This window comes from Pogoniulus pusillus, chromosome 17 (assembly GCF_015220805.1).
Source record: "Pogoniulus pusillus isolate bPogPus1 chromosome 17, bPogPus1.pri, whole genome shotgun sequence".
NCBI classification, from domain to species: Eukaryota; Metazoa; Chordata; class Aves; order Piciformes; family Lybiidae; genus Pogoniulus; species Pogoniulus pusillus.
Window position 1 is genome coordinate 8936973 of NC_087280.1, and position 18143 is coordinate 8955115.

General features: G+C 39.3%; 1 protein-coding gene across 13 annotated transcripts in view; it reads right to left on the reverse strand.

Annotated features, from left to right (window-relative positions):
* TCF12 (transcription factor 12) overlaps window positions 1-18143 on the reverse strand; it is a 204110-nt gene that overhangs the window by 10415 nt on the left and 175552 nt on the right. For 7 of the 13 annotated variants that reach the window (XM_064157538.1, XM_064157540.1, XM_064157533.1 and 4 more), the window contains 6 exons: window positions 17729-17873; window positions 16164-16228; window positions 12158-12236; window positions 7482-7555; window positions 6505-6576; window positions 5587-5793 (listed from right to left, as the gene is read on the reverse strand). In XM_064157538.1, the coding sequence (XP_064013608.1) occupies window positions 5587-5793; window positions 6505-6576; window positions 7482-7555; window positions 12158-12236; window positions 16164-16228; window positions 17729-17873 (642 nt within the window). The remainder of the gene's footprint in view (window positions 1-5586; window positions 5794-6504; window positions 6577-7481; window positions 7556-12157; window positions 12237-16163; window positions 16229-17728; window positions 17874-18143) is intronic. The other 6 variants (XM_064157543.1, XM_064157541.1, XM_064157546.1 and 3 more) reach the window with 3 other exon arrangements.

An 18143-nucleotide genomic window follows, 5' to 3' on the forward strand; every position in this document is an offset into this window, starting at 1 on the left:
TTTACCTTTCATGTCTTAGTATGGGTTTTGCCCAGAGAGAGATAAATACCCTTATGCAAGTTTATCCTTTGTTTAATATACACTCGTTCCTGTAAGCTAAGCACAAGAAAAGAAAGGGGGGGAGCCCACCCCGACAACCCACAACTAATACCAGGTCATTCTGGGCTGCTATTTGTATCTCTTGTCGTACAGAAAAATCTTCTCTTGTATACTGCTATTTGAAGTATATTTTATCTTCCTTTGTGTGTCACAGGCTTTGTGAGAAGTCCTGCTATGGATACAGTCGCCTCAGCTCTTGAGAGCGTTGTGAATTCCCTGGGAGTAAGGAGCAGGAGCCCAAGTTTTTCAGCCTACAAGACAAAAACTCTCCTACAACAGTGACATGAAACCGAACTTCCAAAAATGAGTCTCTAATTCTGCCCTGCAGGTTGTGTGTCTTATTTATTCTTCTGGTCATGCTTAGTCTGAACACAGGAGGGTGCTTTTATTCAGGCTACAGAGTATTAATCACATCAGGGCCAGGTTTGTTCCAAAATCTACTTCAAAAGGGCAAAAATTTCTTAAAGCTGTGTACAAACACAGCAGCTGCCAGAACCCTGGCAACTTTTGAATCCAGGGCTAACCTTAACGCAATAGATTAGGAACTCAGTTCTGAGAAAGGCAGAAAATAGATTAGAAATAAAACCTGAATTCAAGTCCACGCTCTAGTCTTTTGAAACAGGCTTACATATACAAAGCCTACCATTTAGATTAACAGGATTTATACTGAAATCTTCACAACAGAAGTGTTGCAAAACTGACTGCAAGGTCTCTGATGCACTTGACAATCGGAGCAGGCAAACCCCCAAACCAAAAGATTGCTGTATCCCATACGAACGCCAAGAGCTTTGTTTCCTATTAGCACAACTTAGCAGTGACTACTTCAAGGTACCAAATCGGACTTTTAGTACTTTAAGCACGGAGTTTAAAACAAGTGAGTTTGCTTTTCTTTCCCTCGACTCCCACTTCATAGGAAAGGTGGCTCTCACCATCTGCATCTCAGTGGAGCACAACCTTGGGCTTCATTTAAGGCTTCTGAGAGGCATTTTTGCACCACGGCCTCTGACGCCTCCGGAGCAAGCAAGCCTGCGACATGTTTTATTACTGTCATTTGTAAGCGATTCTCAGTCAAATAATTTCCTAGCACGAAGGCTGGCTGGGGTGGTGCGTGTTTAGCTCCAGGGCCTGGGGCCTGCCTGTGGCTCCGCAGCTTCTCCTGGTGCGATCCTGAGACTCCAGGGCACCCCCCAGCAAAGGGGCTTGGGCCACGGCGCAGCAGATTAGGAGACGTGAGGCGGCCTCGGGCAGCGGTTGGCAGCCGCGGCCTGGCCTGTTTCAGCCTAACTCCGTTAGCACAAGTTCCTTTGTAACCCGGTTCCTCCCCCAGGCAAACACTCCTCGGGCGCTGCCGGCGAACCAGGCCCGGATATTAGCATACAGCTGGGCCCGCCCCACCGGCTCCCCCGGGCGGCCCCGCAGCGCCTCCAACAACCGGCCCCGCTCCGAGTGACTGGCAGCACTTCATTTTGTAAGCAAACAAACGTGCCGTTCATTCACTCTTTCATGAGCTAATTTCGCCTTATTTTCATCACCCCTCTTCAGTAAAGCCCAAGCACTCCTCGGGCACACGAAATGGAAGACAAATGGACAGGCTGGATTCACATCACAGCAAAACCCCCAACTTCTCAGCTGCACAAAGTATTTTAGAGACGTCTGCGAAGCACATCGGCACCGACACGGTGTCTGTTCAAAACACTTAAATCGCTCACCTTTGTGTATTTTCTTTATACAATGACAATCTAATCTAGACTCGGGATTCTCTGCAAATGAAGCATGTTACAGCTCAGGCAAGTCACGACTTGAGAACAGCAGTCTGGTACACAAGGCAAAGCTGCCTAATTCCCCAGGTGAACTCTATTTTGACTCATTGAAAGAAAGGCTTGCACATAGGGACAACCAGCTGAAGGCACCCTGACTTGTAAGTTGTGAAAGAAAAAGCGGGAGCAGAAGATACTTCAGCTGATTGAATTGGTAACATTTGGAATCTGAAGCCAGCGGCTTTCTTTCAGCTGAGTAAAAACCAGAGAAATCATGGCTACTAATGACATACTGCTGCATACTGGGGAACTGAAAGTGACATGTGGCAAAAGGACAACCTTTGTCCTGTTAGCTTGGTTCTGCATCTCGCAGTTTGGTTTGATTATTGATTTTGAACTCTTAGCAACAAAAGCTTTAGAGAAGTGTGTGTGTGTACCAGTCTGTACTTTCGCCTATTTGCTATGCGACCTACCCAAGCCCATTTTCAAATACATGCGATTTTCAAACTTCACTAGCTGATCTATTTGGCCACGGTCATTAACTTTAACTAAGGTGAGCATAATTAAGACAATGAAAAGGGCTTTGAAACCAAGATTTTTACACTTCAGACAGATCAAAACCGTTGGTTGGGAGCATAATCTCTGTGGAGGAGTTCTGACAAAGTGCTCTGAGTAAGGGCAGAGGTTGGTGTTGGCCAAGCAGCTTAAACTGCCCTTTCTTGCTTCTGTACTACAGCAGCCATAGGGTAGAAAGAAGATGATCACTCGTTTTCTTAGATTCCTGTTATACCTGGAAAAACCCCGCTCTGTGACTTAAGGATTCAGTTTCATCCTCAAATGAGCTTCCAGGCCTTTTATTTATTTATTTTTAATCAATTCAGGCTGTTCTTTCTCCATCATATTACAATGACAAATAAAAAGCAGCTTGACTAAGAACAAAAAGAGTATTACTTCTTCACTTTTCAATAATACATGAAATAAAGTACAAATCAACTTCAAAGGCTGCTTAGCAAATATTTGATGAGTTTGAGATATTAAAAATCTATTTGAATAAGTCTAATGGTCAGACCAGCTAAAAAGAAAACAAGACCGTTCAGAGTGAGCAGGAAATGAAGTCAACTAGAGTTTTAAAATAAATCTGGCTCAAAAATTAAGCAAATGTTAAAATAAAACCATGTCTGGTTACACTAATTACATAACAAGGAGTTAAATTACTCATTTCCTAGCTCCTTCTGCCAAGATCATCATCTTCAAGGGAAATTAAATTTCTTTTTTCTCCTAAAAAAAACAAAAAAGTTTTCTAAAAAAGATCCACATCCTCCTCCCTTGACAAGGAAGTTTCATTTAATGCTGAATCCCAATGAAGATTCTTAACAACAGAAGCAGCTCTAGGAGCGCATTAAACAAAACCAGGTAAACACCCTCACCACTGCTGACAATTCCATCTGAGCCAATGCTCCCGATTCTCTTAGGATGTATTTTAAGTCCACTAAAGTAAAGCAGCATTTAATTCCTGAACAAAGTCTAGATCTTACAGTTTGGGTTATGTGTCAAGTTCTCCACTCTCCAACATTTACTATTTCAAGAAACACAAATAGTAAGGAAGCATAATTTGAAATGAATTGATTATTGAATGATGTAAGAAGGCCACCTCATACTTCAGGGCACTCCCGAAATGCCATCATCGCTAATAAACCATTCACTTTCCACTTCAGACAGATGTGCCAGGCTCTGCTATGTACCTAATTGAGGACTCCATCCTAAGTCATGCTGAGTTCCTGCAACTGCAAATGATGTCAAGGGCAGCCCTTGGAGACTGGGCAAGGCCACTGGTCTACATATATGTTTGAACAGAAGGATGCCTTCTGTTGGAGCCAGCTACTCTGATGTAAAAAAAGAGTAAAGTTAATCCAAGAAATCCTTCAGCTGACTCACTTTTCGAGCCAGAAGTGACCTACAAGCTTGTTTCACCCAGTGAGGATGAAATGTCAAAGCAAGTATGTTTTCAATTTTCCTAATCTATGTTTATTTCTAATGGACAGCAAACATCCTTCAATCCAAACTGCAGATCAATCACTAGACGATAAATTTATATTATATTTGAGCTGCACAACTTCATTAAACTATAGTAGACCAAGAAATCTTCCTTTATTTTAGACAGTAATTTTCCACTGGCACCTACACTAATCAAAAGCAAGATGATAAAGTACTTCCAACTTAGTTTGAAGGAGAAGCAGAGATTTTTAGATACACTTTCACACTCTCTGCATTTGACTGTATCTCAGCAGTACCAGAAAACTCTGTAATTTCAGCCACTCGCTTAAGCTCATATTGTTCAGACCAAGGGGAAAAAAATGTTTTCTTTTGTATGACTCAATTTCAGTCTAACCCAGAACACTGCAGAATATTCCCTTTAATAGCATTCTTTTAAATACTGAACATAGGGCAGATTTAAGGGGGAAAAAAAGTATTTATGCTTCACTTCATTACGAGAAGTAACTATGAACGTGTACAGAAAGCTGAAGTTGGCCGTGTGTTTGGAAAGTAGCCCCCTCCCCAAGAGCCCCCAGACACCCGCAGCTTATAGCAAGTTACCAGTTCTTTTTGATGTTTACTGCAGTGGTTCTGAAATTAATATAAATGGATGTGTGACGTGCAAGTGGGAGAGCCTGGAACTAATTCTGTTTTATAGAATACAAACCCTTCAGCAATTGGGGTACCTAATTATTTTGATGATAGGTGAAATTTTGCCTTGATCACACAGTATCCAGCTGGGAATCTGTTTTATAACAGAGAATTTCACAGCATGTAACTGGTCTTTAAAATTAGGCTGTAAACATGCAAACACATGGCACCACTAAAATAAGCATGTTTTTAAAAGCTTTTTCCTTTAAGCATTTTGGAGAAGGGAGAAATGAAAAGGAAGAAAAAGGGAAGTGAGCAATGCTACAAATAGATTTTGTTTACTGTGTAATGCTTTTAACATTTTTGACCTATGAAAAGTCTGACCCCATTTTTTTTCAGAACAGTTCACAGTTTTAAAGAAACTGAAAGAGATGGATTGAATTATTTCACTCTTCTTAGGGATTAATCTAAAAGTTGTTTCCTCTTCATTGTTACTTATTCTACAGCTGTGCTCAAACTCCTTTTAATTCAAGAAAAAAAAGTTTAAATTTTGAGCCTGCACACGCTATGGTTCCACATTCCAACAGCTTCCTCCCAGCCCTCTGCCAGCATCTGCTATTGAAGACTAGTTCCAATTTACAATAAACAGCTTTTCCAGACCAGAACACTTGAAATTCAGTCCTTCTTGACTGCTTTTCCCATTCAATCTCTCTATTCACCATTTCAAGGAGAAAACTGTTCTGCCAATTATTACACATCTGGAAAAAATGCATGTATAAGTTGAAATGCTCTCAGCAGAAAGTTTCAGCTTTCTGCATATGGTCACAGCAGGATTTTATGGGCCACTGACCAGGCCAAACTCTAAGTTTTCCCATCTTTCTCTTCCCCCTCATTTCTGCCCACCCCCATCCCAGCTCTCTAATTGGAAACCCATAGCAGGTGCAAGTTGTCTGCCATATTTTCCTCCACAACAATCTCCAGTAGTTTCCTCCTGATAAATACTAGCCTTGCAGTGCAGTTTTAATTCAGCAGGCTCTATGATAATTTCAGTGCATCAGCTGTAATTGCTTCACATAAAGAGATACAAGTTTAAAAGGAGCATTACCATTGATGCTTGTCTGCTGGTTGTTACAAGGCTAGATGCTCCGTAAGTTGAGTTCAGGCTTCCAATTGGCCCATTGTGGGATGGTCCCAATAGACTGTGTATATCTCCATGGCCACCTGATAGGCTTGTTGAAGGCCCCACAGCATGATTCCGTAGCACATGAATGGCATCGTCAAGCCTGTCCAAGCGATCCTCCATTCGAGACTGCTGTTGGCATGTAAGAGGGACAGTAACAGCCATTACTGAGTAAATCTGCAGAGCCAAAATACAACAGTTCCTACCTCAAGGATACAAAAGGTAGAGGACTGAATGCAGTATCAAAAGACTTGGAAAGCACCTACCAGCACTACAAACAAACAGGGAAAAGAACAGATATCTAGAGATTTTGCTTGAGATAGCATTCATTCCACAAATAGGTGGCAGCTTTTAAAGTGAAGCTTATTACAAAGTCAATGTTACTCATCTTCCATTTTGTGGCATGAACAAGAAAAAAGGAATTGTTACAAAATAAGCTCATACAGGACGGGAATGGTCATAAAATCAGCCTCACCACTGTTAGTAACAACTGAAGAGAGGCAGTGGCTTTTTCAGAACCAAATTTAAAAAGAAAAAAAGGACAAAAAGAAAAGACAACCTTTTAAGGTATAATTTTCTAAAATGGATCTTCAAGCAGATGACATTTCAGACATAAAAGCAAGTTCTGTATGTTACTGCATGGAAGTCTGTCTTAAGATGACTTTCCTTTAAAAACAGACACCAAAAAAACCCAACCAAACCCCAAAGCAAAACCGATTCTGACATCGCAGCTCTCTGGAGTCAAAAGACTGATCACAGCTACACTAATTTAAGTTTTTAATGGGGAATCCAAAGGAAGCATTAATTGAAACATGAAAGGCACCATCTAAAGTGAAATAGTACCTCACAGACATCCTTTAAGAAGGACATCGCATCTTGCAAATGCTCGTGAAGTTGCTGTTCAACTCGATTTTTCTGGCAAAGTCAAGACAGAACAGGAAGCAAAGCACAGGTTAAGATTAACTCAAAAAAGAGGTGAGGAAACAGCTGATGTGCATGTCAGCAATAAATTGTTAGTCAAGTTAATGCAACAGAGATTTGATTATATCAAGTAAGAAAAGGCTAATATTTTACACTGCAGTTATGTTAGGACTTTAAGATATATACATCAATTATATTTAATTGCAAAAATATTGAAGAAGAGAAAACTGATTTAGCTTAAATTTATTCTTGTTAGACAGAGAAAAAGAAATTACATCTGTGGAAACCAGAAATATTAACAGGTAACCAAAACCTTCCTTCAGATTTTCCCCCTTTCTTTTCTGATGCTGCATCAGAAATTTAAGAAGTCAGTAACTTAAATCCTCTGATGAATCTTCAAAAGAAGAAAATGTATAGTGCTGCAGAGATGATTTCACGTGTTTTTCTGTAACATGTTTCATTAATTAGTAAGTCAACATTCCCAGTAACAAATAATAATTACAAATTTAATGATAATGTAATGACAACAAGCCCAGGAGACTACCATTTAAGGGAGAGAGAGGGAAGGATAAGAAAACGCAAAAGCATGAAGTCTTTATCTTTTCTCCAGACTGAACTTTGGATAAGAATTAGCTATGGATTTGTGAAAAGGTACCAAAATCTCATAACAGCGCTTTAGCACCAGCTGTCCTCAGCACAGAAGCCTGATGCCCAAGGAACAGATGGTGAAAGACACACCCTGCACGTCTTATATTGTTCAACTGAACAGGCCATTTGTTAGCAAAGAATTCATTTGTAATGCTATCCTACTGTTTCCTTTAATGATATGCAGGATTCAGACAAAACCAAGCCTTCAGCTCTTAAGTAAGAAGTACCATGTTGCTTTCAACAATTCTTACCAAGGAGTGTAGAGAGTTTTCATAGTTTGGAGACGATGGGGCTTGTCCTCCAGTCCTAGACCACTGACTGGCACCTGTCAAAATTGTCTAGGTTAACACACCGATTTACGCAGTGTGTGGGAAGCAGAGATGCAGTATTTCTCAACATAATTGAAACCAACATATTTTACATATTAAGGTAAGGTAACATATGGGTATACAAAAGAGGGCAAATTCCTCCATTCTGCCTTACTGGTTTTCAAAAAAAGATATCCTGGCAACTGTAAGGTTAGACACGCTGTTGATGACAAAGCAGCCACATCTTCCAAGGACTTTAAAACGTTGACTACACACACACACTTCCACTGTATCTGAAATACCTGCCCTCCACCAGCGCCACCGTAAAACGACTGCCAAATTGTTCCTCCTTCAGATTATGCTCAGTAGATCTTTAATAGTGTTAAAATGTACAACAAAAATAGTAAAAAAAAAAAAAAAAGCAAACACTGAATTAAGGATAACTGGAGAATTATTTTCATCACACCTTGCTACATCATAAAACGTAAAACCAGATCTAGAAGTTGTACCTTGTCCAGCTCTATGCTCTACCATTTTAGATTACAATGCATTCCAAGTTTGGAAGAGTCAAAATACACCTAAGTTGCTGCCATTTGTTATTTCAAATGTATTTAAGGAAAAGCGGCAGCTAAAGAATCATTGACTGCGCAACAAATTGGCAATTGTATCCGTATTACTTACTGCACATTCAAATACATATCCAGCCTAATCTAACATACCTCATTAGCATGCAAAATGTAAAAATAATTAGATGTGAAATGCAATAACCAATAAAGCAGTACTTTTAAAACAAAGCCTGAAGTAGTATAACATGTATTTTTCTCACCAACTAATAATGCATCTTTTATGAAGATGCTACATGAAATTCTGTGGCCATTAGAGACAGCTTCCTTTCAGCCATACAAATGTAATAATAAAGCAATTACATTAATAAATTATGGACATACAATCCAAAGCAGCTCATTAAAGGAAGAGCCTGTGGGCTTGTTCTTTCAATAACAACCAGAGCTGTATGTCTGGAAAACTGGGAAAAGGTTTAATAACATTACAGTTCCTTTGTTCAGAGCGCTGCAAGTAGTTACCTTTTACAGAAAGGGGGTTATTTAACAAAAAGAGTACAGCTTGCACAGCTATTAAAATACCAAAATATTTCCCTTCTAATTAAAAAAAAAAAAAAGGCACAACAACCATCTCCAATTTCATAAAAGCCCAGAGCTGCAATAACTGTGCTGGAATTCTCTTTTAAAATATAACAACATCATCGAGTGGGTTTATAATTACCAGTTTTCACCTCACACAACTAAGCTACTCTAGGTCTGGATCTGTAGTCCCCCTTCACACTGCTGTCGCACTTCACCCGTAGGAATACTGCTTGGAGTCCCACTTACTTTTGCAGTGCATTCATGGAATTACTTCGGAATATTTTGCCTCAGTATAATGCTCAAGTTTTTATCTGGTCAAAACTTCATTTTTAGAGGCAGGACTGGATTCAAGGCTTTAATGTTTAGAGCTCACTAACAGGACTGAGCATTCTACTTCCCACGCTAAAGCACCAGTGAGATATTAAGCAGAACAACCACCAGTTAAGAAAACAAAACAACTAAAACTCAAGGCCTGTGTGTTTGAACTTCTTTTCATGGAAACAGGTATTATTTCCTTAACGTAAGGCCAGAACAAAACTCTGCATGGGACCTCGCACAAAGGAAACATAAAAAAAAAGAGGGGAGTGAATACTCAGCTCCTTCTCCCCAACGACCCAACCGCAACCTGCAGTTTTTAATCACACCCCTAGTAACGCTCGTGGTCTTCCTGAGCAGTGGCACGCTCCATCTCCATGTCTGCGCAGACTGCCAGATGGCACTGATTTCCTGCCTTCCTTGTTCCACTCCCAAATTCACCAATTATGTTAAAAAGCATCCTGGCACCACAAGCCCTGCAATTAACAACTGCAGCTTTTAGTGCAGCACCAACATACCAGCATGAAAAAACAAATAAGCCAGGCAAGTGTTGGGATTTACAGGGGTCATCGATAGTAATCACTGATCCCACTCTCAGTCTCCCCAACACTAATCCTCTGGCTCCCCTTTCAAGCACACAGCAGAGTCAGCAGAGGGCTGGCTTTACATCCTCAGAACTGACTGAACCCTCCCGAATACCTTGGATCCTGGGAGGATTCTCAAAATAGCAAGGATCCAACCATTCACATCCATATATACATGTCCCATACATATACACCATCATTAAGGCTATGTGAGAAGTTAAGCTTTGGACATGTTAACGCAAACCCAGAATCTAAATAGAAGACGACACAGACACACTACTGTCTTGTAGTACTTGGGGGTTTTCATCACGTTGTTCCCAAAGCTTTCACAAAATTATTGTCAGGCTTTACTCAGTATCAAATGAGCCAAACATTCAAACATGAGCTTGTATACTTGAAGCATCTCATGAAGTTACTATTTCTCAATTTTTTAAATGGCAGAGTGCTCCTACTGTAATTTACAATTAAAGGATTGCTAAACTGTGACTTAGTCAAATCTGTAATAGTAAGGATGCTAAATAAGCAAAGAACTAACTGCAAAAGACAAAAATCATGAGGAAGGCTAAAATGCTCCAAAATATATTATTTCAGCATACATAAAACATTTGTTTTATCTGCAATAACTTTTTGGGTCAGGACAGAAAATGGCTACCATGAGCATAAATAGCAATAAATATAGTAGTAATTACTTTACATTGTGCTTCACTGTGTTTGCAGTGACTCATCTGGGAATAAAGATAAAAGTCCAGATTCATAAATGAAGGTAATTAACTACTGGAGCAATTTACCAAAGGCTTGATAAATTCTCTATCACTGGAATTAAAGGGGGTGGGCTAGGAGGGTGCGATTGTAAAGCAGATGCTATGTTTGCACCTGAGAAGAATATCATAGTTGCTTATACGTACTACTGTCTTAGCCATCTGAATTCAGAATAAGGAACACAAATCAAAGTGGGAATTTTAGAGAGACAGACAAAGGCATCAACAGCAAAGGGAAACTTCAAACTTTCAGGGCCTCACATCTGAATTCTAAACCCAGATATGAGCTAGCTCTTTTGTGCTTACACAGTAAGGTATGGTATCTAATCACAGGGAACTCCAATTGGGATCTCAAAAAATTTAAATACTTTGAAATGTCAGAACATCTTTTCACACTATTTCACTATTTGCTTTGATGTTAAAAAGGAAATAATAATAATAATAATAATAATTTTCTGGTCTGATCTGATCTGCCTTTTCAGTACAATGAGGAAACACAAACCATTTTTTGTCAGCTATAATCACTTAAAAAAAAAAAAAATCCCATTAATCCCATCATTACTCAATTCAACATGGATTTTCAGTTACAGAAAAATAATGCCCAAAGCAGCTGCTCAGGTATTCCATGTCAGATATTCATTAATCCATTAAGTCCACAGAAAATCAGAGCAGTGTCCATTAAACATGAGTGAAGTGTGAATAATGGAAGTTTTCTGAGTGACACTGCATATACAGATATGCATATTCACATATGTGTGTATGTGCCTGCATTTTGCATGCAATAACTTTGCTAATCTAGATGAATATATTAGTGAAGTGCCCAGCTAAGCTTGCTCTGTACACTCTTTGCTCTAAATTAATTATTTTATACATGGGTAGGTGTTGTCTGGTTGGTTTTGGTGGGGCTTTTTTTTTTTTTTTTTTAATAAAAAGCAAAACACTCTTGCAAAAAAGTTATCAATGGTCATGATCCTGATGGGATATATTAACCAACACAGAATGGGAAAGCAGACTTGTATAACTGTTAAATAATTTAACAAAACTGCACCATAGGAAAGAACAGGGTTAAAGTTACATCATCTTGCTTGTAATTCTAGTTCTTTGTTAAACAACAAATTTAAGTCAATGGAGCTTTCACAGTCCTCTCTATATGGAGAACAGCTGTTCAACTTTTACTAGACAGCTGAGGCCACAGTGTCTGTGAAAGCTGCACTACCCACTAATAGCTGTAGGCAGCTGCCCACAGTTCATCTCCACACTGGAATGCTTCTTCCCACATTCACACTACAAACACACAAAGCACAGGTGACAGAGATGTCTGCAATAGAGAGCATTTCTTTTGAAAAATGCCAGAAATCCTTCTCCCATAGAATGAAAGCATTTATGAAAGATATGAATGAAAAACTATCCCATGTAAAAGCTGGACAGTCACATAGCCTACTCTATTTTCATTAGAGGGAACACACATCTGCTGTGTTTGTCACCAAAAACTGCCACAGAGTTTTAACTTGCAACTTAACTTCAAAAAGAAACCAAACCAAATCACTTTTATTCTAATGGAATGGTTCAGACTGTAACTATTACAGCTGTAAAGATGTTTTCCAGTATTATTTTAATAAGCTAGTTTTCAAAGCCAGTTGCCAAGATTTAAGGAAATAATCAGACCAAAATACTTCAGAATCTGGATTTATGTATCTGGGGCTAGTACAGTGAAAAAACAAACCAAATACATGAGTAATTACACAAGCAGGCTAGTGCTGATTTCATTAATGTTTTCAAAGCAATAAACAATTTGTTATCAACAAATGGCTAGTCTCTACCTGTAAGAGGTGATGGTGATCCAACTGGTGTTGATGGATTCGATGGAAAACTACTGCTGGTATGATCAGGAGAATAAATCTAACAACAGACAAAAGAGATTGTATATCAATACATGTCAAACCCCAGCTATTATGGTTCCATTTTGGACTTTTAATTGTCACTCGGTGCTGGACTGATTATAAACCAAACTTGCTCTTGCAATCGCAGCTCTGTTTTCCTACAGTGAAGGCTCTGAAAATGCTCAGAGAACTTTCATTCTCAAGGTGCTGTCAAAGGATCACAACCTGTATTTGTTAGCAACACGACTGATATCCCTTCTGCTTGACAACGGCAGAAAATACAACCTTTTTTATCACCAAAAGGGAACAATATACACAGAGTTAAGACTACACAGATACTGGTAACAAACTAAACTTCAGGAAAATGCAAGGAGATGATTTCCCAAACTTCAGAGAGAAAATGTTTTAGAACTCAATACCCGATCTGCTACAAAACTAACCCTTAGCAAGAGAAACCATCAAAAACATATTCAGCTCTAGTTACTGTTAGCATCTACCAACTGAAACACATCTGAAATGTTGTTGCTCTTGCTACATATTGCAGCACAAAATTTTTCTCTCTTACCACCTGCTCTCTAGAGATACTAAACCTCAACCTGCAACAATTCATTCCTTGCTATTAATACAATTAAAAAGTCTCAAAACCCTCAGAAGACATCATGTTTAAAGCTTTATTTAAAACTTGAAATTTCAAGATCCTTGGAAAACTCATTTTTGTGAGGGGAATTCAATAGGTTTAAAGGCTGACTATGGCCTTTACAACATATTTTTATCAGTCATCAGTTCAAACCTGTTTTACTTGAGCAGAGACCAGGATTTTTTAGTCATCAGATGGCAGTTAAAGATCTTCACTGGCAGAGTGGCTGATGTCTCTTCACACAGGCAATATGACATTTCAGCATTTAGCTGATAATAAGCTGGGACTTGTTTAAGTTGCATATTGTATTTTTTCGAACTGGCAAAACCAGGACCTGGTAGACCACATGGTCGTTCTTCATCTATCGTATTTTCATTAGAGAAGCTCGTCAAGTTCCCTAATGGAACCATCTCCTTTTCATACATGCTAGGAAGAAGATACATTTAATAACACTGCCTCAGACCACTGTAGGAAATTCTTGTGCTGTACATCTGTATAAAAACAAATCTTGAGAGAACTGCAGAGACTTGCAGACAGATAAGGTACAGAAAAGTAAAATTACATCAGAACAAAGGCCATAAAAGCTTCCTTTGAAACCAGTCACTTTCTGCTGCTCCACATGCAGATTTTATTTTGCTGTGTTTCATCACAGGGAAAAACCTACATTATACCAAAGACACAAATAAAACACAAGGTCTGCATGCAGTCCCTGGTCACTGTGCTGTTAAATGACCAATGATGAACAGCCCTGACACCTTCTGCCAGGCTTAAACGGTAACATGACTCATTTTACTTCAACAAATGAGACTCCTCCTCCTATCAGTCATGGTCCATTCCAATCAGCAGGGTGCCAATATGCCAGGGTCTAATGAAAAGGCTCTTAGACAAAAGCTGCACAATTGAGAGCCTGTGGAGCCAAACCTTGGAGCTGTTAGTCCAATTTTTTAAACATCACAGTGTACATTTCAGTTAGGCTTTGTTATGTTAATGTTATAGAGTCTAAAGCAACAAAGAAACTTAATTCATGAATTACTTTTAGAAGTCAACTTCCCTACATTTTCTTTTCTTTTGTGAGGAGACCAGTGGCTATTTAACTACCGAGACCGTACAGAGACTGTACAAAGGCCTTTACTCTAGTTCGGAGGTAGGAATCAAAACACAAGTTATCACAAAGAGGTCTGATATAATCAACAAAGTTAAACAGTCGTCCTGTTTGATCTCCTCTAAATTAAAGACCAAGTGTTTTGATTTGGCATTAGGCAATGAAATAAACCAGATGTTTCTCCTGCCATATAACCCTCCATGGGCACAGTCTTAAAGGGTTATTGTTTGGCAAATGTTCAGGGAAACACATTAGAAATGGCACGAATACCCAGATTTTCTTTTCTTTCTATCTATACTAGTTCATTATCCAAACTAATGCATAATCCACAGGGCTTTGGGAACTTTGTGTAAATACTTTCATGTACAATTCTCTTTCTTGCCTACCCTGAGATTAAGACCACAATTATCCAGGCTTAAACCTAAAATAAAAGAACCTTTGCAAATGTATTATCTGGCCTTACATGTTTAATCACATACTATTCTGTACGGTCTTTAATACCTAAACTGAAGCACAAATGTCGTATCCTCTGATGTTTCGCACATGAAAGGCCTATTGTGAGATGTACACCAACAGAATTTTACAACCAGAAATTCCTCCCAACAGTCGCAGCATTGAAAACCTAACAGAATGGCATATTGCATTGTCTTGGGGGGGGGGATAAAAAAGTCAAGACAATTGTAATATTTAAATACAACTTTGCTCAAAGAGAAGAATACTCCTGGTTTTCTAGCCATCAAAATTCATGTGCACTAGCTTCACCTGCAGGAGAGACCACCTCCCTCCTCTGCACAGCCGGGAATGGTGCTCCCCACGGAACCAGTGCAGGAAATGTGCTGGGTGCACACAGGGTGCGGGGGAAGCAGATGGATGAGGCAAGGGATTTGAAGTGTGCAGACTATGGCATGCACTGATAGAGCAGATGGAATGCATCACCATCAGCTATGACAGAAATGATTTATGGAATGACCTGGGTGCTCCTGCCAAGCAACAACATGGGATGACAGAAACAAGTTTCTATGACAACCAGAGCCCACCCACCAGTTAGATTAAACATTTCTGCCCTGACTTCCACTTGCAATATATTTAGAGTTTTTCCTCAAAACATCAGTCTGGTTTTCTCAGCTAGTGACTTGGGCAAAAATACCTGAAAGGACAAGAAAATAATTTACAAAAGGAGAGCCATGGAAAACATCATAAAGGGCCACAGATTTAACTGGCCAGTGCATCAGACTTCCAATAGAAGCACTGGTCAGGCTGTAGCACAGCAGACATCCTAGTGCATCCACAGAGCAACGAGCAGCCTGATGTATGTAAGCATTGCTATTTCTGGGAGTTGAAACAACCCCAGTTCTTTCCTCGTGGGTCTCAGAAAAAAAGAGTGTTAACTGTCCTCTGGACTCATGAATTATCTGCTTGCTGAATCCCCAAAAGCAACTGGGACAAAGCTTCTCCTCAAAACCAACAGGTCAGAGTTCTGCCCAATATGTGGACATCACAGACATTATCAGATCTGGTAATCTTTTAACATACGATCCTCTGAGGGAGGCAAAGCTAACAGGATCTGCAGGAACATGCACATCTGCATTCGCCAGCATGAGGTGAGGGGTGCAGAATCAAATCCAGGTACAAAACGTATGAAGTGCTCCCCGGGTCATCACTTTCAACTCTGAAATTTCTGCTTTTGCTGTACTGCATCAGTTACTGTTTTATAAAGAGTACTTTTGATTGTACTAACAGAAATCACTGCTGTATGCATGCATACACAAACAGAGATGGTACTTGCAATGTTTTACCATTATCACCATTATCCCAACAAGTGTTAAATTTAAACTTTATGCAAATATAGATTTTTAAAGGCTCTTCCATAAACTACAGCCATAGAACACAGCATTCAAAACCTCCCCATTTTATAAGGCCACTGAAAAAACATTTCAAACCTCAAGGCAGGATCTGCTTTAAGAGTAACATTAGAAGTATTTGACTAACCAGAACACTACAGAGGAGTCAGAAGGAGTCTTTTACAAATAAAAGCATTTTCCTCTTGCCTCTTTTTACAGACATTTGTCTAGTATTTGACATAGTACCACAGCATATTATTGTAACACAAAAACTTCTGATTTGGTATTATAAAATGAACGGACACATGGAGTAATGGATGCAATGATCAAAACACATCTTTCACATCTGAATACTCTGTTACTTACAGATGCCAATGCCTTCCCAAGGGCATCACCTGTCTGTGAGCTTCCAGCACCATTTCCTCTGTTTCCTGTAATGGGGAAAGCAAACCCAATACTTATTTTTAAAGCTGAAATTTTATTTGCTTTTATTCATCACATACAGTTGAGCAACCACTTTTGAAACGGATATTCTGAGGAAGTCAGTGTCAACAGAATCAGTTCTCATTATACTTAAAAATTTAATTAAAACAATTAGATTTAAATTTAGATGCTCTCCTCTTTAAAGTCAAATACAGTAATCACCGTGATAACTTAAGGACCAACAAGTGAAAGCAGTTAGAAAAAAAAGACTGAAACTATTTTCCAGGATCATTTTAATAAAATATGGTAAGAAAATAAAAACCAGAAAATGAATGCAGCTTATTTCTAAACTGTTACCACTAATACGCTGAACGTCCATCGATTCTTAATTCACTCAACGGTGCCCTGTTTGTCTGCCTGCTCCCCCCTTCTCTAATTCCCTCTGTTACACTCTCATCTCCATTTTAGAAAATCCCTGAAAAGCTCTTAGCCACCAAGCTTTCTGTCACCCTCGGTCATAGATGCATGTCAGCAGCTTTGTGTGCCCTTTCGCTCCACACAACATCGAGCCAAGAGGAGCTCTGAAGCCCTGCCCATCGGAAAGGATCTGAAATCTCTGAAATACCTGCTTTCTGTAGAAGAGAGACCCCTTCTCCAATTATCAACTTCTAGTGCTAGCCCCTCTATGTTTAACGTGAATGTAACCCGTTCACCTCAGAAATCCCAATCATGCAACACTCGCTGCTTCAAGTTATCACAAACTTGCATTTTCCAGCCTGAATTTCCCATGCAGATCTCTGTTTAAAGATCCAAGTGTAAAACACATCAAAGGCAATATAGTCCTAACTAAATTCTGTTTACTTAAAACGAAGCTAAACACAGATCACACCAAAAGGACAAGGGCTGTCTACAAGCACTTAATTTCTATGATTCTATCTTAAATACGTACAAAAAACAGATGATCACCCTTCACTTCATGCTTTCTATGTAAGCACAGAAGAGACTAAACCAGCCACCATACTAACTACCCAAATGATCTCAAAATCAGTTAAGAGAGGAATTTACGATGCAGTTTATCAACCTCCCCAAAGAAACAGTCTCCCTGCCTTTCTCCAGCACGGTATCTTGGTGATAGAGCAGCTCTGAAAAGTGCAATGCCAGAACTGCTCCTGCTGTGTCAAGAACTACCTACAGGCACATGTACATGCCTGTGTGTATGTAGGCTATGTATAAACTACGGAAGGATAACTGCCGTTCAGCTAGACAGATGCCATCTCCTGAGCGCAGACTTGGTTGTGAAAGCAAATAAACCAGTGTATCTTAAAACGACTGCAAAATAATCTGCCTCACCTCACTCCTACTGAGAGATATCTCAGTGGTGTATCTCTCATCTACACAAGCATCCCACAAATGAAATCTTACTAATTCTGCATGTCATGCAGCCCAAAATGTAAATGTAAAACATAAAATAAAATTAAAAAAAAAAAAAAAAAGGAATAACTTTTTACCCAGAATATTATCTGATCCATTGACAGGTGGAGTGTGTGAGGCAGCTACATATGGTGAACTGCTGGTACTGCCACGATGGAAGCTGGACATTGGAGGGAGACTGGCATTTATATCTGTAGGTGAAACTGAATGTGGGGGATAGCTCTAAACAGAAGAGAAACAGAAAGAAGATATTAAGTAGTCTTTCAATAAATGTTACTATTTTGAAATATCAAATATACAACACCCAGCTCTTTATTGTTATAAAAAGGGAGTCATCCATCCTCTGAACAGATCACTACACAGCCACAGATTTTTATCTGTAGAACAGACAAATAAAAGGACATGAATCTAATACTGTAAGTTTGTGATTTCTGACAACTATTTTCAACTGCTACACACAAGTAACAAACAAGAAGTGAATTCTTGAAAGCC